This window comes from Larimichthys crocea, chromosome XXI, assembly GCF_000972845.2.
Source record: "Larimichthys crocea isolate SSNF chromosome XXI, L_crocea_2.0, whole genome shotgun sequence".
In the NCBI taxonomy this organism is placed as follows: domain Eukaryota; kingdom Metazoa; phylum Chordata; class Actinopteri; family Sciaenidae; genus Larimichthys; species Larimichthys crocea.
Genome location: NC_040031.1, coordinates 8,670,277 through 8,695,459, shown reverse-complemented (window position 1 = coordinate 8,695,459; position 25,183 = coordinate 8,670,277). Strand labels below are relative to the sequence as shown.

Here is a 25,183-nt window from a genome sequence, read left to right as displayed (position 1 = left end):
CAGCACCAACTATTTCACTGATTCTGGTGAAACTGGATCATATTTTATGGAGGAAATGTTTTCTGGTTTTCCCTCTGATGTCCTCCGGCTGCTCCGCCTCAACTCTCTGTGATTTACAGAGTTTCCTGATGGACAGTGAAGTAACCTGCTGACAGCTGTAGCTGCTGTTAGCTCAGTTTGTTAGCCGGGCTGCCCCGGACTGTGAGTTCAGAGCACCAGGTGGAGTGTTAGTGTTTGTACCAACAGGGGTTTGGACCACCGGGAAGAAGATGACGAAGGTTTACAGGGAATGCTGATGGGGAGTGGAGCCGGTGTTATGCCAGAACCGGAGCTGGGTGAGAGGATAATGTAACCAGGCTCAGCAGCCTCTATGAACAAAATGGCAGAGGAGAAGAGACCAAAGAGGACGTTGATGGAGGAAATTATACTTGAGTACCGTACTACTTATGTGGTAATATTCCACAATCGCTTATGTGTGAGTATTCTGCTCGTATCAGGAGTAGTTTGTATTTTTAGATGTTTATAAGAATATATTACTCTCAGTTACTTACTGTACATCTATCCAACATAGTATATGGGATTATATGTACAAGAAGTATTAGGTTCAAGTATAGAAAATACCACAGTAAGAGAGAGAGCTTATTTTAATATAACATAAAACCAAAGATTCATTTTGTAGTTACTACATAAAACCTCTTTTTTGGTTCAGGGTCATTCCCCAGTGATTACTGGTTTGTTGGCTTTTTACTCAACCCAGCCAACAGATGGAGCCAAAACATAAAAGATGTACAAGCAGAGTGTCTTACAGTCAAGTTTATATGTATATATCCAACAGAATGAAAAGAGCCTAAAGTCAGAAGTAAATATTTATTGCAGTCATTAGTACCATATAGTCTCTGCTTCATAAGTTATCTTCAAATAAATACAAGAACAAACTGGAGGTTGTCAACTTCACAAACTAATACATAACAGAAAGACAAGACATGTGGTTAAAGTAGCTGTTCTTCATTAGTCCAACACATTTCCTCTGTGAAAATAACTTAATCTACACATATGAGTTTGGACTGTTCAGAAACGTGTTCCTAAGTAAAGTGATCGTAGTGATGTTAGTATGTTCTTGGCATGTGACCCTTAGATGCAACGCAGTTCCAACAAAGATTGTTTCAGAAAAGGTAAAGCTATTCAACTTTTTACCCCAAAAAAAAGAGGAAAGTTTAGAGAAAAGTCTACACAAAAAGACAAATTTAAAATATTTTTCAACATTAATCATCTCGTGACCCTTCAGATATATCTTGTGACACCTTGGAAGGGTCCTGAACACATACAAATACCGTTGATCATTTCCCACACGCGTTGCATGTTTACATGCATATCCAGTCAGTATCAAAATGAACTTGACACTTAATGTGATATAAAATTCATATTCTCAAATATCTTTCACCCGAGTAGACTGACTTAAAAAGTCCACACTGCAATAACATGCAACAATAATGTACCTATGAGAACAATCAAAACACACAATGTTCTCTGATGTTGAAGTGAATGTGAAACAATTATTGCCTTAAAAGTTAGCACAGTTACAAATTCAAAATTAAACATTTTAAAAGTATGAGATTTCTGGTATATCTGGTATACGATAAAACATGCAAAAACAACTTAATTCTGAGTACAATCAAAGCACACATGACATTATCTAACGTTGAACTGAATTGGAAACAATTATCGCCTTTAAAATTCCATTCAAAAAGTATGACATTTCTGGTAAATGGGGGAAAACATGCAAATAACACTACCAGTTTACCATGAACCAATAATGTAAATATGTATGTAAATATGAGAACAATCAGAGGACACAATGTTCTCTGACACTCAAATGAATGGCAAACAATTATTGCCTTAAAACGCATTCAAAATCCCATTTAAAGATAACATATTTGTGATAAATGGGATAAAACATGCAACGTGATGTTATATAACGTTGAAATGAATGGGAAACAATTATCGCCTTGAAGGCATCCAAATGGAATCTACTCTCTCAGCGTGTTTTTATCATTCCCAATATAATATTTGTAAATGACGCAAACTTTTGTGGCAGATCTGGAACCGTAATTCATACTTTTACTTTTTGTAATCACTGACGTTATCAACATGGATAATGTAGAGAACTTTCTAGAGCAATACCCGTAACACTGCTGATAAATGAACATGTGTAGTGTAAAATTTTGGACAATGCACCAAACAGTTCTGCTGATTCAACTCAAGGGCCATCTTCTTCATAAAACGACACTCCTGGTCTCAACACAGCTGATCTGGAAGCACTGGCTGACACGTAGGTTTCGTGCATGACTGGGAGGAGGACCTGAGGCTACAAGAACTGGAAAACCAGATTCTCTGAAATGGAACCTGCAGCTGCTGAATTTCATGACTGTGAGACTGTGACTGAGAATATCAACGTCTGTATTTGTTGTATTTTCTGTTGTAATAGTAAATTTAATGTCTTTGTTTCAGTCACTGGAGACGCACAACCTCCCCCCTTCTTAATATGGTCACCAGCTCCTTTTGTCTCTGTAAATAGTGATGCATAGCTTCCCCCCTCCTTAACAAAAGGCACCAACGCCTTTTGTTAAGGAGACACCGCACCTGAATACAAGATCCTGCAGGATACGATAGGTGTACTACTTGCAACAGACAGAAGGGGCGTGAAAGGAGGCCCCTCAGGTATAAACATCTAGGTGTCCTATATTTGGGGTCTTTTCTCCATCTTTCACCGCTCGTGTGTTGACTGACCTTTTCTTTGCAAAGAAAATAAAAACCTTGTCCGCCGAACAAAGTGTTGCAGCAGTCAAAAGACTCGAGTCTCTTAACTCATGATTCAGGCTTCTGACACACAACATGTGGAATACCTGACAGGCAACATATCATATCCACCCCCTCGAAAATCCACCAACATTTCAGCACACACATATTGAGAGAACACAGTGTACTCAGCGAACATTATGTTCCATAGGCTCTATATGTCTCAGTGGCACAGACTCTTATGTAATTATTAAGCTATTTCAACACATTGTCACTGGTGAAGCCAAACAACAGCAAAGACTTTGAGTAATTTGTGATGAGCTCACATTTTGGAACTCTATTAATGTGATTTTTGGGGGGGGGAATTTCCCTTCAAATGCTCGTCCCTTGAGAAATCATCAGACTTACATTATATTACATTATACATGTTGCCTCTGTCGAAGTTTTTCTTCTTTCTAAGCTGCTCTGTTGCTTCATCCGTGACGGGACCTGTTTTGAATTTCCTGCACCACTAATCCAGATGCTCTAGTATGTAAAGCTAAACCAGCCCTGTGTTCCCAGTTTCATACAACATACCGATTCCCTCTGGGATTCGAATGCACGGTAAGTTTGCAGATGAAAGATGTACTATAGACAAAGCTGTGAGAATGCATGCTGAGAGCTGCGGGTGGTGATTCCAGCTTTGAGGCATTAATGTTTAACAGAAGGAAATAGTTGTACTCACCCAAAATTAAAAGCTGCAAAGCAGCAACGAGCAGTTTACCAGCAAATCTGATGCCAGTGCATCAGACAGAAGGAGATGGTACTCAAAGTGGCAACCCTGCACCCTTATTCTATTGTATTTTATTTCTTTATGTCTTCATGCTGAGCTAACACAGGTGTTAACCTGCATACCTGAGTTATAGTCGCTGTGTCTAACATTTAGTTAATTTACTGATCTAGACACTCAAAGTGCAGACATGTAGATATATTTAGACATGAACTTGGACACGGTGCAGGATGTTTCCAATCAGGATTTCTCAAAGACAGCTTGAGTTACGAGGCAATATGCTACGATTGGCCACGCTTACATGCTGCTATCAAAATGAAAGCAGATTTGAAAGCAAGACTTGCCACGACAACATGGGCAACAAAACTACAGTGTCACATTGCAGTAATGCATGACTACTTTTATAACAGAGTAACTGCACTGTAAGCTAAATCAGGTGACTTTGCAGTTGGAGTTGCGAGTGGCACCAAAAAGTAAACGTTTTAGATTTAAGTTAAACCGCTATGCCGATGATACACCACTTTACACGACTCATTTTAGACATCAAGTTATGGATGGAGGAGAACTTTATACGGCTCAACCTGGACAAAACTGAAGTTATTAAGCATACAGCTCAATTACAGCTACTCCAAAGCTCAGCTGCGCGTCTGTTGATGAGAACCAGAGCGACATTTCGGAGTTTCTGCACTGCCTACCTGTCTGCTCCAGAATTTATTCTTTTATTAGTTTATACATCTATTATATTTATTGGATTTGCTCTTAACCTGTGAATCCTCTAGAACCCTCAGGTCTTCTGGTTGTGGTCTAACCCTAACCCTAAACCCCTGATGAGGCATCCTCTTATTACTGTGGTCCATTACTGTGGAACACCTATGGTGTCCATGAAACTTGAGGGCATGAGATGCTTTATCTAGAGCCAGTGTTTGGTTTGTCCATTCTGGGATACTGTAGAAACATGGCGGACTCCACAGAAGAGGACCCACTGCTCTGTAGATATAAAAGTTCTTTATATTATTTTAAATTAGTAGTCACAGTTGTAGACCCACTTTGAGAACGAGTGACTCATAACATCCCGTCACAAACATCCTGTTTCAGTGTTATCACTGAGCAAGTTTCCTGTTGGGACAGGAGGGAGTCCACACAAGTGTTTCACTTAAAAAAGGAGAAATTTATTAAAACTAGTCAACACAGATAAACGATGCGTACATCAGAAATGTCAGCAGTGTGGATGTGTAGTTAATGTGCTATAGACTTGTTGGAGTTTCAAGACAATATTACAGGATGGATGTAAACTGTAGGAAAGGAGAGTGTAAAGCCAAAATAACCCCACTGACCTTAATCAGCTGACGACGTTCCATCCATGTCATCTACTGTATGTTCGTACTGAGTTTACCAACGCTGTGTCGCAGTTCATGTATTTCCAAACTTACACCTCCTACTTTGAGTCCATCAGTGCCACACGCAACAGTCAAAAGTTGAGTGTGGTCAAACAGTCATTTTGAATAATGTAGCTGAAGGAGAGGGACCACCAGCATTGTGAAAATGAAGGCAGAGGAAGCTGCTGGAGCTAAAGAGGTTGCGATAAATGCTGTACGTTTGTTTCATATTTGTATTTTGGTAGACTTATGTTGGTGTTAGTTGGAATTCTGTGAAAGACAAGAAACTACACATGCTACTGCATAGACGTGCACTAATGGAAGTATACGAACTGAGACACAGCGTAAGACAACGAAAGGGTCGTCGCACCAGCTTCAAATGGAGTGAATTCACATTAGTTACAGACACTTCCAATTGCAGTGGTAGCCCAACACCACTGTATGAAAATACCATTTACATTTGCTTGTCTACAGTACTGAATTCTATCACATTAGTGTTATTTAAAGGACCAGTGTGTAGGATTTAGTGGCCTTAAGCAGTATAGTTGCTGATCGCAAGCCCATCACCTCGTCCACCCCTTTCAAGCGTGTAGGGGAACCTACTGTGGCCATGAAAAAAAACAGAGCCAGTGTTTGCGTCAAATGGTAGAGCCCCCCTAAAACTGACAAACTGGACCTTTAAATAAAATATCAAAGACATAATATTTTGTGAAAAACCTAGAAAAACCTAAGAATCTAGAAGAAGGGTTAAAGATTGTTCTCCCAGGTTGTCAAATACTTTCGCTTTGGTATTTTTTTAAAAACCCAAAGCATCTGTGTTTGACGACTTCAACTAATGTGTAATACCATATACCGTGATATTTTCTCATACCATTGCAACCCCAGAAGCCGCTCCACAAATCATCAGATACACCTTCAGGTAAGAAAAACACACGCCCACCACGCTTCACAAACACAAAGTTATTATCTGTTAACTTTGTTATGATTCCTACCAAATAATTTACACACACTGAAAACAAAACTGTATAAAATCTTCTGAAAGGGGTTGTGAAGACCGAAGCCAATCCGAGTTGTTGTAAGATTGATTTTGTGTTTACCACATGAGCCTGAAGTGAAGCTCAGAACACTGAGTCTGTTCATAAAATGTCAGCAAATCTTTGTGAATCTTGGTTTTCTAGTTTAGCTCCAAATGCATCGGGGTTGCAGTATTTTCTATCCCTTGCGTCAGCCTCTCTGTCTCTCAAAATGTATTCTCATACAATATTTCTGTTATTTCACATTTCAATCGTCTCGCTCCACCGTCAATGTGAGGGCACAAATCAATGCTTTAACCTTGGACATCGTGCCAAAGTTCCCTCAGTTGATGAATGCACTCATTAAAGACATATAAAGCCTATAAACAATACAGACTTCAGTCCAGTGTAGTCTCTTGGTGTGTGTCACCCTTTAAGTATTACTTGGATGCTCTGTTTTGGTTGGCAACCAACTGAACTGATATGGTTCCCGTGGCACTAGTAGATCTATGTCAAGTTTCTTCTGTTCCTTTTCACTGTCAACAGTCCTGTATCCGAGCAATGACATGGCCCCTTTGCACATTTCCTGGATGCGTTTGACTTTGCCGTAGGGCAGTGTGCTACGCCAAGCCTGGGAGACATCGTTTGCGTTTCGTGACGTGATTTCGAAGGCCTCTTTCCTGGTGCCCGTGCCTTTTCCGTGGGTCACCCTGTAGATCCAATTCTGCAAGTCATTGGTCATCTTCAGATCTACGAACTCGAACATGTCATTTATCGACTCGAGCGGGTTGCGGACCACGTCCTCGTAGCGTACCATTTTGTAACGGCCTTTTAAAAACGGAGGGGGCTTCAGGATGGCCCTCTCGTTGATGCGCACATGGCTACGGCAGATCTCCTGCATGACGTGATACTGCACATCGGCTGCTGGTATGTTCCTCTGCTCCAAGACGATGGCGTTATCTTTTACGAAGGAAGCGGCCGACTCCTCTCTAGAACGCATGACCGCCCGAGGGTCTCGGACCAGGTGGATAATGCGGAGATCTAAGCTAGGGTCCTGGAAGAGCGGGTAGAGGGATTCCAGCTCAAAAAATCGGACCTCTTTTAACACCACATGACTGTAAGTGCCACAGGCCTCCTGCACGCCCTGCAGGCCATAAGCATCACATGCGTGGGCGCACTGAGTCCGGTTGCTGAACTGGTTGCGTGGAGTGAGAGAACAGGCCGGCGGTGAGCAAAGCGCTCGACTCTGAGCCCACATAAACAAGGAAGACACATTGTGACGCTCTGGCAGGTAGGACTCCACCGCAGAGAAGTCACACTGGAATATGTTTCGCAACAGATCCCTCACGGCCATCCGGAGGACTCTCGCACTCGGTGTCTGCAGTTTGGTCCACACATGCCAAGCGGGCTCCATAAGATAGAAAACAGACGGATGCTGACTGAACACCTGACCCATGAAGGACGAGCCTGATCGCCACGATGACAGCAGCAGGACGTGGACTTTGCCATTGGGCGGTGACGAGCTGCAGGGACTGAACTGGACGTACCAGCCGTAGAAGAGCACCACCGCTGCACCTTGTAGGATCACCAGGAAAATCATGGTGCTGAGGTTTACTCTCCACCGGGGCATGATGGCTGTCGGTCTCTGCTTGGGGTTTCTTGATCGGGATGTTTTCTGTTGTTCGTTCTCTCTCTGTGGAGCTGCGTGTTGCCTCTGCTGCAGAGAAGACAGGACTGAGGGTGAAGGAGAGATTTGAATTGAAGGAGAGAAGAAGAAAGAGATAGAGAGAGAGAGAGAGAGAGAAAGAAGAAAGGAGAGAAAGGAAATGGATACGTTGGATACGTCTTTCCACGATGCAAAGTTTTCCTTGCAAATCAGCCCTAAATCCAACTCACATTAGGTTTAATCCAATAAAATTAAGCCACATTGATCTTAGCATGATCTAATTTTCTTTTAAGAAACAGCATCTCAGTTTAAGACAGCAGATACAGCCTCAGTTAAAGGCCAAACACCACTGATCTGTGTCTGAAGGTTGCCACAAAAAGACTCCACAGTGACACGATAGAGGCATGTTGAAGACATATGCAAATGTACTCTGACAACCAGGTGAGACCCAAACACATTTGTTTTAATGCCCACAGAAACAGCAGCAGTTGTTTACCACTCTTTATTTACTACTAACTGTATGCACAGATGTGGGTGCAAGTCTCAGATGGCTGCTGAGCTCAAAGTGTGGAGATGGATTTACTACCCTCGAGCCTCAGTTGGTTAAACCTGTTTGAAACTCATGCACTCATAGATGCAAGAGAGAAAAATCCACATCATTATTGCACTAACGCTTGGTTTGATTGTAAATTTGGCAGAAAACAAGCTCAAATTTTCCATTTAAATCTAATTTTTTATTGTTTTTTTAAATATTAAATTGTGTTTTTTAAAATAAAAGTTTTAATGTCTCAGATGTTGTTTTTTATTTTTATTTTATGTTTCTATCTGCTACAGAGGCTGAGATATAAAGTCAAACAATGCTTTGGTTTTAAGGCATGATTCAAAGGTTGTTCCATTCATTTGAACGGGGTAAGGAGCTGCAGGAATCACTGTGGCTGTGCAGTACTAAAAACTGCAGTTCCTCTTGTCGTCCACTTGAGGCTGGCTCCAGAAGTGAGTCAGTCTCCATAAGTCCCCATGTCCAAATGTCCAACTTCACAGCAGAAATAAACATGTTTACAGCCTGGTAAAAAAACAGTTTTGGTCTCTGTAGCTAATTTCCCCGTTCATGACAACTGTACTGAGGGTGAATTTATATACAACTCACCTGTTCACATTATATTAAGGCTTAAAGTTATGCAGGATTAAGAGCGTGGACGCTTTGATTGACAGGTAGGTGACACAAGATCGAGACAACCAGAACCACCACACTGAGTTTCGCAACAGCTCTTTTAGGGCCCTGTGGGTGACGCCAGGGAGACTACATCCATGTTTTATACAGCCTATGGTCCAACTCTGTTTCTCTTTCTTTTCATTTCTATGGCAGCAAACAGAATTTCAGTAACTTTTACTGCAGCAACCAGAAGAAACGCTTCAATATATGAACATTTTATTTGGTTTGTTTGGACTTAGAACTTTGTATTTCTGGAAAAAAACATTTGAAGCCTCTGTGAGAACACTGAGCACATGATGGGAGAAAACATAAATTCTTTTCGAGTTAAGTAGAAGAGTGGGGACACCCACCACACCTACTCAGCGGTCTATCCAGCCTCTAAATGAAGTCATTCACCAAACAGTTAAAAGAGGGAAAGAAGAAACAGACACAGTATTGTGTCTTCTGGAGGTTTCCATTGAGAGACGGGAGATCGCTGCTGACTGAGGCGATCCAAACGAAGTGTACTATAATCTGTTGTGCTTATTGAACAAGCCCCGACACGATCTCCTCACCTTCAGACCCTCGGGATACAAAAGTAAACAGCAGACATCATGACAGACACTTCTTCCTCTCCTTTTGCTTCCCTCTCTTCCAAACATTCAGACTCACTTCTGATTTATAGCCTGCTCACGCCACAAATTCCAGCTTTCATTCATATGTTTTCTTAGAGCCACCATGAAGACTTCAAATCTCATCAGATCCTCTTATGCTCTACTGGAAGATTCAACCATTAAAGTGTAAATGTCTCCTCTGTCCTCCAGTATCTGGATCAACACTGACACAAAGTCATGTTTTCAGTATTTTCAGGTATCCTTCATGGTATTTTAGAGTTTGTCATTTCCTGATAAACCATAAAAAGTTATTGATTTACAGACTTTCCTCATGGAAAGATTTGCTTACTGTCTGTGGCTCGGTCAGCCGTGTAGGAACTGACTCAGTTCCAGGATACCAGGAGCCAAACCCGCCAATAAAACCACCTCTGTAGGCTACTGTATGTCAGACTGACCACCGCTGGTTTTGGAGGTTCAGTCTCTGGCTCCGGGTCACGGATACTACATCCATGTTTTATACAGTCTGTGATCAAGACTTAAATAAATATAAATACTATAATAAACCTAATCATCTTTACGTCATTCATTTGTTTCTCCTGACTGAAATAATCATAAACTCACGCATTTGAATAGTTTAAAGGGAGGAAAAAGATCAACCTAACCATTTAAATATTTACAAATGAACCATTTACATATTTACAAGTTAAGGAACATCCTCATCCAGAGACAACAGCCTGTGAGCATGGAGCCACACGAGGAAGTCATCACGATGGAAAACAGTGCGACCTAGATCTTTGGCTCAAAGTTGCCACATACTCTAATTCCTCCTCTCACAGGTGCAGTTATGATTCACAAGGACTCAATAAAGATAATGGGGCAGTTTTCACACAACTTTCCGTTTCCTTGAAATCAAAACCACGCTGGTTTGTTCAACAGTATGACGACCCAGGAATAATGTCACACTAATGTAACACAGCACTGCAGAGCTGCTGAATCATCAGAGAGTTTGGCATCTTCATGAACAAGCCAAGCAAGCCGCCTCTCCTTCTTCTGCTAACGTCATCTTTTTGTATTAACACGAGCATGACTACCAATGATGTACATACATTTTTTGAGTCTATTAAAGTTCCCTTAGAAAATAGAAAATCTGGACCCAGGACTGAACACAACCTCTGAAACCAGAGGTGGTCAGTCTCGCAGGGAATACAGTAGCCTACTGAGGTAGTTTTCTTGCCGGGTTTGGCTCCTGGCATCCCGTAGCTACAAGGCTGACCGAGCTATCGACAGTTAGCGGTTCATTACTTTTCCAAGAAGAATCTGTTTTCTCTGGTTCGTCTATATAACCTCAGGACAGTGACACAACTACTCTACGTCTCTAAGTGGTCGTTAGTCTACAAACAAGGAAACATGTAGCGGTCCGACACTGTTTCTACATTATGTACCTATCTGTTGTGTCGAGGGAGCGAGGCAGTCCTATCCTCTGACATTGGTTACCATAGTAATGATCAAAATGGTCGCCTGGTTTTCTAAAAACAAACACACATGCTCTGTATGTCAAGCAGAGAAGTCGAGGTTCTAGCGAAGAAAACATTGTTTCTAAAGAGACCTCAGGATTTATGAGGACCCTGTGTAACCCCCATATGTGAATAGAAAACCCTCACTTAGAGCCTCTGCCCCTGCTTGAAACTGACCTGTTAGCTGGTCTCGGATCAGCAGGCCTCTGGTACCACCTCATGCCAGGGATACTCTGGTGGTGCCAGCACTCTGGGCAGGCACTTCATTTTAATTCAGCCAAGTAACTGCATCAACAGATTCAGGGGCAGAAAGATGTGGAGCAGGCTCGGTAACACACTGGATGACTAACACATCCACCCACAGAGGAGGAGCAGTGCTGGGACACAGAGAGAAAACAATTTCCCTGCATGCGAACAGGTTGGATACCAGCCACCAAAGTGCTGCCACTCTGATGCTATCGGGATGGGTGGACACTCAATGGGAGATTTGGGAATGTGCCAGACTCTCAAGACACAAACAATGACTGTCAGCCTTTCTGTGAAAGCTGAAGTATACAACCCCCACCCGCAGAAAGTTGGAAGACAATGCTCAGTTGACAGTCTGTCGAAGAAGCAACCAGGTGACCCCCACTTACTGGAGGGTTGAGTTAAGGTGAGGTACTTTGGGAAACTCTGCGATCTCTAGAAAGCTGTAACATGTAGACATTATCTCAGTTGCAGGTTGTTACTAAGGCCCAATCCAGACAGGATCAGGCGCTGCGGCAAAAACGCTGGTTTTCTATTTATTTGCTGGAGAAGTTGAGCTGGATCCAACTTTTGGAAAAGTCAGACGTCACACTGCGGACGCCAATCAGACAATCAGACCTGTTAAATCAAAGTCTTTGATCTTTTACTTTAAAAACAAAAGTGTATTTCTGTCGAGAATACATATATATATAAAAATATATTGATATCAGATTTTTTTTCAAGCCATGGAACAACAGCCACCACCACCACAAAATCCAACACTGAGCTGTGTGCAGGCTGCAGGGAGGTCAAACCAGGTAACAAGAAACTTGACAGGACAGCTAAGAGGGACGCTGAAGGGTGACTAATGTTTCTCTGAATGCTGTGTTTGTATTGGAGGAGTGAGACAGAGATGAACAGCAGGTGCAGCTGGTGTTTTATGATGCGTGCATGCAGCCTCCTGATTGGGCAGCAGGTGCAGGTAAGTCTCAAGGCGTTGAAGCAGAACCTCTATGGCGTTAACATAGTAGTAAAGATTTTAATAGAATAGACTGCGTCACTGTAATTGTTGTGCGTGTGACAATGAAGGACTAAAGGAACTTATCTTAGCAACCTTGTGTCCGGGTAAAGCTCTGATAAACCTGCTGTGTCCTCTGATATCAGCTGGTTTACAGCGTGTTGCCTGACTGATTTACAGACGCGGTGCTACAGTCGGTGTTTCTTGTCTTACCCACAGGTGGGCGGAGATATTCCCACCAGAGTGAAGAGGAAAGTCCATGAACTGATCCTTGATTTCATCAGATCAAGACCTCCACTTAAACCAGTGAGTGTGTTTGTACATGATGAAGTGTTTTTTACAGCACGGTCGGCAAACCAAAGTGTGTATCATGCAGAAGAGAACAGCTGTTTGAAACAAATAAACCAGGCTACAGGCTACGTTATGTATAATGAACATATGTTCACTGCATCAAACCTGAGCATTCGTGGCTGTGCAGTACTAAAAACTGCAGTTCCTCAAACGGCCACTTGAGGCTGGCTCCAGAAGTGAGTCAGTCTCCATAAGTCCCCATGTTCAAATGTCCAACTTCACAGCAGAAATAAACATGTTTACAGCCTGGTACAAAAAACTGTAAGTAAGTAGTATTGGACACTGGTCACAATACATGTAAATTATATAATAAATAAATCTATTTGGTGTCACTTAAATGTGAACATTCATGTCAACACTAACTCACAAAATCCTCCATAATCAGACCCCCCCGTGCTACCTCAGAGACCTGATCCACCACCACAGCCTTCACACTTCACACACCTTTGTCTTCACCTCTAAGGACCGAACACCTGGGACAACTTCTCCTCCTCCTCTGGACGTCTAGACTTCTTTTCTTTATGTTACAGCTGGATTTTACCAGAATTTAACTTAGGGGAACTTTCCATTTCTGGGTCTATTACAAGTGATCCCAAAACAGGGAAACCCTTCACCCTTAAAAAAAAAGGTTCATGTTAGAACCTAAGGTGGTTCTTCATGGTAATGCCATTGGGGAAACATTTATTATCAAGTCCCCAGAATTTACTGTAAAGAGTTGTTCTAAATTTAACCTTTACAATTAGAAATGGCACCACAACAATCATTTACATACGTTAGTAAATAGGTTTGATGTATAGCAGCCATTAGTTAAAGCCAAGTGTACTTGAGGTTCAGAAAAATGGTGTTCAAACTGCCCCTTTGTTGGTTGGTTTTTGGTATAAAATTTTCGGCACCAACAGGACAAAAGTTATTGATGCTTGCATCTGCTCGCTACCACCAGTCCCACAAAAACCACAACAATCATTTCTACACACGGCCACAAGTTAGTCAATAGGTTTAACATATAGTCAAAGATGTATACTTCAGGTTCACAAGAAAGGTGTCCAAACGGTCCCTTTCAAAACCAGGTCACACTGCTGCAAAGAGGGCTTCAAACAACCAGTAATCAGTGTAGTCCAAAGAACCTTAAGGTTCTTCAAAGCACCAAAAGTCCTCAAATTATGACTTAAAGAACTGTTTTGTTGCTGTCAGTTCCCCTAAAAATGGTTCTTAAAGATACAAAAAAAAAAGTTCACCACAACTCACAGCGCTACAGAGCTCTTAGCTTATCTTCTCAAGCTTTTTCTTAAGATACTTCACACTAAAAAATGCTGGGTTACATTCATAACCCATCCGCTGGGTAGCTGTGGATTTTGATTGCGTTGTTTTTACCCAAGGTTGGGTTAAATATGTTGACCCAACAGACTGGGTTGATATTCGCGATCTTTAGATTTGGACGGGCTTTTGATTTTAACGGACTGAGGCTACCGTTAATCACTCTCCAGTTTGAGACCAGAGTAAACTATGTAAATGGTAAGTAAAACTTCAATTATTATCCTACAACATCTAGTTCTGGTAGCTTAATGTGGTAACCACCTGATAAAAATACTTGTTTCCGTCACTTGTCACACACACTTCGATAGACTATCAAAGTCTAGCTGTGCAGGGATATTTTTCAGTTGTGGTAACATTGGCAGTTGTGGTAACAACTGAGTTCAGTGGTGGTAACAACTGAGTTTAATTTTGGTAACATTGGCAGTTGTGGTAACATTGGCAGTTGTGGTAACAACTAAGTTCAGTTGTGGTAACATTGGCAGTTGTGGTAACAACTGAACTCAACATAAAAAGGTTCTTTAAAGCACAAGCACAAAGCAATCATGACTTTATTTTGTTGCATTTAGTTCCCAAAAAATGGTTCTTAAGAATACAAATCTATCTATCCAGAAAACTCACACACCATTTTTTTTATCACTTCAGTTATTTAAATCAATTCAAATTATTTATTATTTTGTCAAGTAAACCAGTAATCAGTAGTCCAAAGAACCTTCGAGGTTCTTCAAATCACCAATTTTGTTGTATTTAGTTCCCCAGAGAATGGTTCCTAAGGATAAAAAGGTTCTCCAGAGAACTTATGAAGAACCAGGTTTACTTAAGAGTACTTGGGGGGGGAAAAGTCTCCAGAAAATGAAAAGGTTCAATTTTTAATCATTGTAATTCTCAAACACACCTCAAGGACAATATTCCTGCTCTCAGGTAAAGTCGGGGAACCCCGTGTGTCTACATGGGGGGTTATCCGTGAAACTGTCATGAACTCCCGGGTATAGAAACATTTATGAGTTCATTAAGCCACTTTTTTTTGGTATATGTCCGAATCTTCAGCAATTATGGATGCGTTGTCCCCCCTCCCAAAAAAAAAAAAAAGTGCTTCTGCTGGCTTCACGACCCACCGAGGTGAACCGAGAACAGCGGTCCTGTCCGGGTGGGAGGGAGTTCATTTATTCAGTCCCATCAAACATTCATCAGTGATGTCTTACCTTCAGTCTTTGGTCTCGTCTTGTCTTGCCTGTCGACAGTCGGTGCACCGTGCGCTCTAAAACAGCCCCCCGGTCCTCTTTCCTGTCCTCGTCCAGCAGCTGCTCGGCTCGGCTCGGCTCGGCTCCCTCCTCCTCCGCTGGTCCGGCTGAAATGAAGCAGTGTTTTGAGACGTGGCCAGAGGCTCTGCTCAGCTCGCTGGCAGCGGGGCTGGGCGGGGGCTAGTGGTGCGAGAAACACGGAGGGTGGGTGGACTTAAAAATGACTGTGCAGACTTGTTTTTCCATTCCAGCGTTTAATTGTCTTACCTTTATGGTAAGACAATTAAATATTCAAACCTTTCCCTTAAAATTTAGGAATGATCCAATTATCCTAATAAAGTTTTTGTGTTATGTTGTTGTAGAATATCTGCTTTTATAATTTGGATAAATACCTGAAAAATTAAGAACAAGTACATAATACAATGTTATGAGGGTTTTTTATAGTATTATATAGCGACTGAGCCTGGGCGGTCGCCCACCATTGCCCACAGCTAAACCGGCCCGCTTGTATTGTTTAGGGCAGATCTGCCACATCCAATATGGCGGACGTAACGCTATCGCAACGCACCGGCCAACCTGCTCACTGCGGCATCCATGTATATGTCTATGATCATCTAATAAAGGAGAGTCTAGTATCTCTGTCTCTGCTCTATCCTAACTAAAGGAGAGCTATGTAATATGTCTTTATGATCTAAGCTCCTAACTAAAGGAGAGTCTTATGTATATTCTATGATCTACCCTAACTAAAGGAGAGGTCTATGTCAGAAATATGGACTAAGGACTTTTAGGGGGAACATTCATTTTAAAAAGTTGCCTGACGGCCGTGTACAAAAACAAGGGCAGGCACAGTTTGCCAAAGCCGAATTTTAAAATTCCACAGAAGTAACACGACTTTAACATATCACATCAAAACAAAACACCAGTCACACTACAGGAGTGTGGCACTCCTCAGTATATTTCCTCATTCTGGCTTTTCTCCGTTCGCACTCGTGCTACTGTGAACCTTAAGCCAATAAAATTGAATGAATTTAAACTTATACTATTATTCTGGTTTATTGCTACATTAATTTGATCATTTTACATAAATAAATATTCCTTATTAAGCTTCAGTCTCAGAAAAAATGCATTTAAATTATTGATACATTTATTGATAGAGGTAAGCGCGATTAATGACAGATGTTTTTGCTGATTATTAGTTTTAATTTTTTTTAATCGATGGAAGCCTAAGAAAGCTTGGATTGCACAAAAAAGTTTGTTGAGGAACTCTCACCTGGACATGTTTCTCTTCCACAGGAGCTCCGGGAACGTAGTCTTAGTCACTTGCTGTTTGACAGAAATTTCATAGCAACTTAAATCGAGATTTTTCATTATTTTTTACTATTGTAAATTTATGACAGTCATCGAAGAAATAACATTTTTGTTTTATAGCACATTGCTACAGCTTTAGGTGTTGGATAATAAACACTTTGTACATTTAACTTCTTGTTATCGAATCTTTGACTAAGAAATATAATTGTTAGTAAACAACTGTGATAGTTATACTAACTTTAACTACTCTTATTTACTGATTGTTAAAAAGACGACTGGACTATAAAGGTTTCCAGAGTGTTTGCAGATTAAGGGGGCTATATTTACAGAATATATCAGTTCCTTGCTATGTTTTCATTCGTTTATGTTTTTGTTACCTTAAAATGCGACTTGTCACTAACACCATTCGACATCACCTAAAAACCTACACACTGCTCGTTTAAATTGTTATATATATTAACTTAATAGATGTGGAAAGAACATTTAACTGTTGTAGCTGTTTTACGGTAGAGCTAGTTTTAACTATAATATATACACAGTGCGTTAGTCCGGTGTTCCAACTAAGTGGGTATGTAAGGATTCTCAGGTGTTCTCTAAACACAAGGGCTTGTTCCCCCCCCCCCCCCCCCCCCCCCCCCCCCCCCCCCCCCCCGTTATGTGTACAAGAATACATTACAAGCTTTTCATTCAAACCCACAGACTGTATGACACAGGTTTCTGTATTTGTATAACGTTTCAGTGTGTGCTTATCGCTAATCCTGCATAAGCCTTAATATAATGTGAACAGGTGAGTTGTATATTAAATTCACCCTCAGTTCCAGTTGTCCTGAACCGGGAGGCACAATTAGCTACAGAGACCAAAAACTGTTTTTTTGTCAGGCTGTAAACCTGGTTTATTTCTGCTGTGTGGGACGTTGGGACATTTGGAACATGGGGGACTTATGGAGACTGACTCACTTCTGGAGCCAAGCCTCAAGTGGACGTTAGAGGAACTGCAGCTTTTGGGCACTTGGGGATCCATTTTATTGCGATAAACTGGACGTCGGCCCTCGTCTAATTAGTCTTTTTAGACACTCAGACCTCTTGACAAAAAAATTCGCCCTCCAGCGTCACCGTATTTTATATTTATGTTATCGTTCTAAAAATCTAATTCCTTCATCACATTAATTAATTCCACCTGGGGCCTCCCAACTGCTAGCTGCTCTTAGCTTTGTTAATATGTGGACTAATACGTTCCCATTATAGGCCCATAGCCATTACTGTCAGTGGACATCTGCAGAATCATACCAAACATTGAGAAAGAAGCTGTTTTTTGTAAACACCACAGAGTACGCCAGTCATTGGTTTTTCTGTTCCCTCGGACACTTTCCCAGGGAGATGTTTGTCGCTATACGTACAAGTTGGTTTGTGCCTGTTTGTGTGTCGTGTTGTGTGTGTTTTGGACCATTACCACGGTTATTTACCTCATTGAACAACCACTAGTCGGCCAGCAGTTTGGGTTTGCGCCGACAGTTTAGTAAAGGCAACAACCCTGTTTGCTCAACTACACCACCTAAAAATTTCCAGCTTTGTCATTAATTTAAGCCGTTCTTGAGCCACTTTTTATGAAAGCAACAAGTACTTAATAAAGGGGAAATGTGTTATGGGTACTCAGTCTACTGTTGATTGATTCAGGTTCCAAATTTAGTGCAACATATTTAAATTCTAATATCATGCTTAAATAGACCTCCCTTTAACTGGTGAAACGCGATCTTGCAAGTGAATTTAGCTATTTGCTATTGGCATCAGAGATGTAGCCTCTCTGAGATGTTTAGTAGCTAACCTTACAACCCAGGCGGCGGCAAAAAACTTACAGTCGTAGCCTCTGTTGATCCCGTTAAAACCTGTTTAGCTCTCTTTTTATTTCTTGTTAGCTTTGTTAGCTTCTCGTGGCTTTGTTCGTTCTGTTAGCTCATAGCTTCGGTTAGCTATGTTAGCCCTCTTTTAGTTTTTTCTTAGTTCTGTTAGCTCCATTAGCTCTTCTGTTAGCTACGTTAACTCTGTTAGCTCTTTTTTAGTTCTGTTAGCTTATTAGTTGGCTTAGCTATGTTAGCTCTTTTACGCTTTTCTTAGCTCTATTAGATTGGTTAGCTATGTTCTCTCTTTTATCTTCTTTAGTTTCTGTTAAGCTCTATTAGCTTGGTTAGTATGCTTTAGCTCTTTTAGCTTTCTTAGCTCTATTAGCTTGGTTAGCTAATGTTAGCTCTTTTAGCTTCTTAGCTCTACTAGCTTGGTTAGGTCTTTTATCTTTCTTCGTTCTGTTAGCTCTATTTAGTTGGTTAGATATGTAGCTATTTTAGCTTTCTTAGCTCTATTGGCTTGGGTTAGCTCTGTTAGCTCCTTTTATTCTTTCTTAGTTTCTCGTTAGCTCTTTAGCTTGGTTAGCTATGTTAGCTTCTTTTAGCTTTCTTAGCTCATTAGCTTGGTTAGCTCTTGTTACTCTTTTATCTTTCTTAGTTCTGTTAGCTCTATTAGCTTGGTTAGCTCTGTTCGCATTTTAGGCTTTGTTAGTTTTGTATAGGTCTATTAGCTTTGTTTAGCTCCGGTAGTCTGTTAGCACCTTTTAGCTTTGTTAGTTCTGTTAGGCTCTATTAGCTTGTTTTCGCTCGTTAGCTTGGTTTGCTATGTTATTCTGTTATCTCTATTAGCTCGGTTTAGCTTTGTAGCACTTTTAGCTTTTGTTAGTTTCTGTTAGCCACTTTTAGCTTTGTTAGTTTATGTTAGCTCCTATTAGCTTGGTTCGCTCTGTTAGTTCTGTTAGACTTTTAGCTTTGTTAGTTCTGTAGCTCTATTAAGCTTGGTTGCCCTGTTAGTTTTTAGCACTTTTAGCTTCTGTTAGTTTTCTGTTAGCTATATTAGCTTGGTAATCTATTAGCTCTTTTATTCTTTATTAGTTCTGTTAGCCTATTAGCTTGGGTTGGTTAGCTTGTTCGTTCGTTAGCACTTTAAGCTGAGTGTTAGTGCTGTTTAGCTTATTAGCTCTTATTAGCTTGGCAGTGTTGTGGTGTTGCAAAACCACCCCGCATTGCTGCAAGAACCTGAAATACCAAACACGAGGATGTTCTGACAGAAGGGAACAAACGACAGATTTCCAGTTTCGCCTTTGCAACAGGGAGAACACAGAGCTCGCCTCCTAACGACCCGCGGTTGTTCACCTTCTCGCCCTGCTGAGTTCTGGGGGTCCCACAGCTTCGCCTAGTTTTATTAACACACACACAAAAACAGATTACAAAGGCATATGTCATAGGGCGTTCACTATACATCTACAAGCCTTTCATTTGGGTCATTTTCTCTTTAAACCAAACACTGTTATTGGATGTTTTGCTTATCAGATTTAGTACTTTCTCGGAAAACAGTTGCAGGACGTGAGAGTACTCTGTCTCATAGGACATCATAACTTTTGACACAACCTGTCTAGTAAGATGTTCTTGGTCTGCTCTCAGTGGGAGGTCTTCCTTTTTCTATCTCTGTGTGTGTATGCCTTGAACCTGCACCTTCTGCAACCCCACTTTTACCTAGTACACAACACTCCAAAAGCAAATAATCTGTGTGACCTTATACTTACACAGATACATCCACCCAACCTCTATTTTAAATTCAAAACCATTATATACATTTACCCACAGCTATGTTGTTCTATTAACATGTTAGTTAATGGTTAGCTCTGGATGCTAAGTCATCCTTCTAGACAGCCACTATGCGTAACACGCTCATAGTTGCTGAGCAGGGAAAATGTTTTATCCCAGAGGCACATGAACGCGTGCACCAACACATGACAGTCTCTCCGATAGTTTCGCCCAACATTCAACCGCCACGCCAGCCTCTTGTGGACCAGAGAGGAATGGATCACAATAGTGTTAGGTCATCCTCTGGGAACCCTGAATATCTATAAAGCCCACCCAACGCTGCCATCCAAACTGACTACGAACTGAGTGTAATAAATCATTATAAAGGTATAACAGTATTTAACCCCAGGGCCAAACATAACATTTTTCCACTGCCCCCGGGCAGTAGATCCGAGTTTTTATTGTCCCTTGGGTATTTCCACTGGCCCCGGACGACAAAAATGAAAATACTTTTTTTTTTTTTACCCAAATTTTATTTATTTAAATTCATTCATTCCATTTTACAATTACACATTTCAGAAAATAATTCTCTTCTAATAAAAACTACTACTAAGAAGGCATCTGCCGTGACACAATCACATGAAACAGTGAGTGGGAATTCTTACTTTCCTCAGTCTACCTTTAAAACTGTAAAAACACCATCCTGACAGATTGCATTTTACCGAAAACCTACCAACTCAAGTGACCCTCTCGAGGATGCCTTGCACCAGAACAAAGAAGAGAAGAGCAGATGTTGAAACGTCCTTTAATAGCCTGCAGGCACTGCTTTGCTCTTTCCCCATTCAACACTGCGTCTGTTTGATTTACACAAGCACAAAAAAGTACAGAACCAATTAAGTTGACAGAGGGCGATTGACTTAAGGGGGACAGCCATGATAAGGTAAAGCAATATGAGCTTATTGCTTATAGTGAACTATGATACTGTTTCGCTTAAGCGCTTCAGAAACATCCCATCACCTGAAAAAAATTTTAAAATACAATTATAGAAGGCGAATGCCCTTAAACCGATACTTAATTACATTTGTTCGTTTAATTCAATTTTGAATTTTTTTAATACTTGTTATCCACCATCACCTTTTCAGTCTCTTCATTGCCTCATGGCATCCATTGAGCCACTCCAGGACATGTCCCAGGCTACTGGATGTTAATGAGGATGGGCTCTTCGGAGTGTGGTGACACCTCAACCCTCCCCCACCATCACAGCAGCCACATCAGGAGCCAAAAAAAACCCAGTTAGAAGCTATGCCTTCTGAAGTTGCTGTTAGACAGAGGAAACATTGTTTTTAGAATACATCAAGAGTGATAAACCACGAACTTATAAACATTATATAGTGTCTTATCGGATGCCCATTCGGATGTATAGACCCCCTGCCTGAAGTCTCTGACACTGAAATCTGTTAGCAGTGTCTTCTGCCAACACCACTTATTAATTTTGCTGCTCTAATTCTCAGCTGCATCAGCCCTCCCACAGCTCATCATAGATGGAACATTTCAAACCTGAGAAATAAAAACAGTAGTAGTTAGGCTACAACGTTACCTCACAAGGTATTATCGTTTTAGCTCTTGTGCTCAGACAAGTGAAATACGGATAGTATGTTATCTACCTGCTGTAACAGTTCAGCCCTCGTCAGAGCTTTGTCAAGCGTTCTTGGTGTGACGTGTCTTAAAACAGTTGACAGTGCCAAGAAAAATTAACTACGTTCCCCCACCAGCCCCAACCCGTCCTCCGCTGGTGTCTAAGGTATGTGTGGACACACATCACACCAAGACGCTTTTGACAGCTCTGACGAAAGGCTTTGAAAGCCCACAGCCCAAAATATAAGCAGGTATGATTGTTTTTTGAATCCAACAACAGTCTGAGCCACTTTTTAGTTTGAACTTAACAATACTTGCGACCAGGACGTTGACACCGTTTTATTGACAGGGCTGCTCTGATTGGATTTGTTGTGCTGATAGGCAGCGTTGATCAGTTTAGTCAACGCCATCAAACTTGCCCTGCATGTACTTTTTACTGGCCCCGGGCCACCCTGGTGCCACTGGGTTATGTCGGTCCCTGTAACACAGTGACTATTGTCCTAATGACACGACGCTGATGCTTTTTCCTCACTGCAGCTGTTTGAGCTGATTCCACACTCAGTTGCCACGGGGGTAAAGTCACATCCAGCACACCATTTAACTGGTGACCCAAGAGCTTTAGCATTGGCTGCAGAAAGGCATGGACGGACAGGATATGAAGTATGGACTATATACAGGAAAACAGTGCTCCTTTTCCTTTAAGGGACTATTATTTATCTACTTGATGAATGTTGTGACCAAAACTCTCTCCATCCGTTCCAGTTAACAACAGTCCCAGGCACGGAGAGTGATGGCGGGTAAGAATGGGATGGAAGAGAGAGATCACCAACAACTAAAAGTCAGGCCCAAGGGACCGTCTGTTTACAGCAAGAGATAATGGTCGAGGCGAAGGATTACCTCCCGTCACGTTCCCGTTGAGCTTTCTCTATTGCTTGCCACAGCTCCCTGTTCTAGCACGACACTGGCATGCTCCCTGTCGCATTCCCTTTAAACCTCCTCTTTCCACTAACACTCCCCAATGTCTGAGCCCACAGTCCAAGCAACAAACCGAGTAACATCAGCCAATTTCTCCTCTTTTTGTTTTTTGGGATTGGAATTCCATCACCTTAAAGACAACACAAACGGTCGTAGGCTGGCGAGCTTCATGAATAATGTCGACAGACTCCCCTTCATGCTGCGTTATATTTGGATTGGTGAGTGCTGGTCCACCAGAAACGCCGTTATCTCTCTCTGCAGTCTGGTTCACACCCACGTTAGAAACCTGTCTATTCTCTTCTTATCCCTCCTCGTGCTCTGATAGTGGATTTGAAATACCAAAAAATACATTCACACATTTCTGTTGTTTTCATTTATATTTTTTTCTATCATTTTAAATATGATTTGGTTTTGTTTTGTAAGTTGCTGCACTCTTTTGCATTTGCAAGTTCCAGACCTTGCCAGCATAATACAGCAATGTCTTCATGTACCTCAGTACGTGCATGTTACTCTTTATCTGCCAAAGCAAGCCACCAGTTATCAGATTCAATTTGCAGTGCCATAAAAATATTGGAAATTTACTTGTACTGGTGTCATTTGCAATTGCCAATTATTCATTTGCATTAAAAAAACAAGATAAACAAGGTTATTAGTCATACCATGCCAGCGAACTCAGCCTTGTAAATGTTAAAAGTGTAACAACTCTTTATCAACCATCATTTTCAGTGTCATTTTAAAAGAATATCCACAGGTAAGGTATAATATATTCTGTGCTGTACTTTTCCCAGTTTACCTTGTGTTTTACAGTGGAGCTGTTGTCAGACACCTTGTTGATGTGATCCGCATGATGATGATGATGTATGCTGCTGGATAGTCATCCGCATTCCTCATTATTCAGAATTGTTAAACAGTTTAACAAGTCCAGCAGCCTTCACCAAACATTGAACCGGACTTTTTCCAAACCTTTAAGGCGTGGTACATTTTAGATTTATTGGCCCTTCTTTTCCTGTGGGTATGTGAGGCAGTTCTCTCAAATACTCTCCAGGGCGCTCAGGTCTTCTTGGCGGGGCGGCCACAACAAAAGCGGACGGAAAGTGGTGGTTGGGTTTGGCGCATACAATGAAAGGGAAGGCTCCCCTCACGGAGGGGGCGGAAGACAGGAGGTGGGGGAAGCGAGGTGGGGGTGGTAGGTGGGGGGGCTAGAAGACCTGCAGTGGATAAGGGGACCAGAAAAAATGGAAACAAGTCGGCAACAGTACCACTGGGTTTTAAGTCATGGTACATGTGACAACGCCCGGGACAATTGAATTTAGTAAAAAATAAAATGTGTTGGATCATAGTTGCTTAAGAAATAAAAGTTGTAAGGCATAAATTCAAATGTACGGTTAACTAAAAATTTGATTAATATATATATAGTATATAGTTATACATATTACAACCCCGCATAACTTGTACTCGGTACCTTGGTTCTAATGTTTCAGGTATGTTATCCAAGTATGTAGAAAGAGAGTTATTCTACAACCAACATAATACAAAACCTTAATTAGGGGATAATTGGATCATTCCTAAAAATGTGAAAGGGAAAGGTTGTAAATATATGTCTGTTAGTGCTGGTTGGGTGGGATGGCAACACCCCCGAATCGAGACCTCCGGAAGTGAGAGCAAGAGAATATTGGAGTTTGAAAGAAGACAAGACAAGACTCCAGTTTCACCCTGTTGCAAGGAGGGAGCGAACACAGGCTTGACAGACTGCCGCAGTCCGTTGCACCAATCACATCCAGCTGAGTTCTGAGCTCTCTCAGGCTCCAGCTAGTTTTATTAATTCACACACAAGCGGTTCATATTTGTTATTATCTTCATACAGGGTAGTCTGCTGGGTTGCCAGCCGTGTGGTGTGGTGTGCGCTCTTTTCTCGGACCATCGTGTCTGTGGTCCACTCTGTGCCTGATTCAGATGCTTTGTAACAGTTTCTAGTTTGTGCTCACACACTACCTCAGGCAGGGATTGCACTCAGACACAAAATTAATCTGCAAAAACACTCTGCTGGTTATACACATTCTTAAAAGCAATAGTTTCAACATAATCACACATTTAATATTTTTAAATGATTATTAGGAACTTCAAGATAATATAATCCAAAATAGTAAGATGTTTCTGTGTCTGCTTTCAGTTCTAACCAAGGGAGTTCTCCTATTTTCTTGCTATCTGCTCGTCTCTCTCTCTGTGTGTGGGCCTTGAACCTGCAACTCCTGCAAAACACTTATACTAGTTACCCAACACTCAAAAGCAATATACTCTGTGTGACCTTATACTTACCCAGATACATTTAACGCACATCTATTATTAATTCAAACATATTATACATTTCCACACTTACCATAACGGTGTCAAACAAGTTTGTTAAGCTAAAATGGAAAAAAGTCTGCACAGTCATTTTTTAAGTCATGTACATATTAAACAGCCCTGGGACAATTGAATTCTTAGTAAAAAAATAAATGTGTTATGATCATTTGCTTAAAGAATAAAAGGTTAAGGTAAATTCAATTTACTTAACGAAATTTGATTAATATACTA

General features: G+C 41.2%; 1 protein-coding gene across 2 annotated transcripts; it reads right to left on the bottom strand.

The window, feature by feature from the left end:
- Positions 1-853: 853 nt before the first annotated feature.
- chst6 (carbohydrate sulfotransferase 6) lies at positions 854-15,331 on the bottom strand. 2 transcript variants are annotated; one of them, XM_019258217.2, is made up of 2 exons: positions 15,048-15,331; positions 854-7,671 (listed from the first exon to the last, which is right to left on the bottom strand). In XM_019258217.2, the coding sequence occupies exon 2, from the start codon at positions 7,582-7,584 to the stop codon at positions 6,388-6,390; it is 1,197 nt and encodes a 398-aa protein (XP_019113762.1). In that variant the 5' UTR covers positions 7,585-7,671; positions 15,048-15,331; the 3' UTR covers positions 854-6,387. The 2 variants fall into 2 exon arrangements, with proteins under 2 accessions (XP_019113762.1, XP_010747636.2); XM_010749334.3 differs by having other exon boundaries at positions 854-7,688; positions 15,048-15,330.
- Positions 15,332-25,183: the final 9,852 nt, after the last annotated feature.

Excerpts from the sequence above, each read along its gene's own strand:
- chst6 (XM_019258217.2), bottom strand. The coding sequence starts at position 7,584 with ATGCCCCGGTGGAGAGTAAACCTCAGCACCATGATTTTCCTGGTGATC.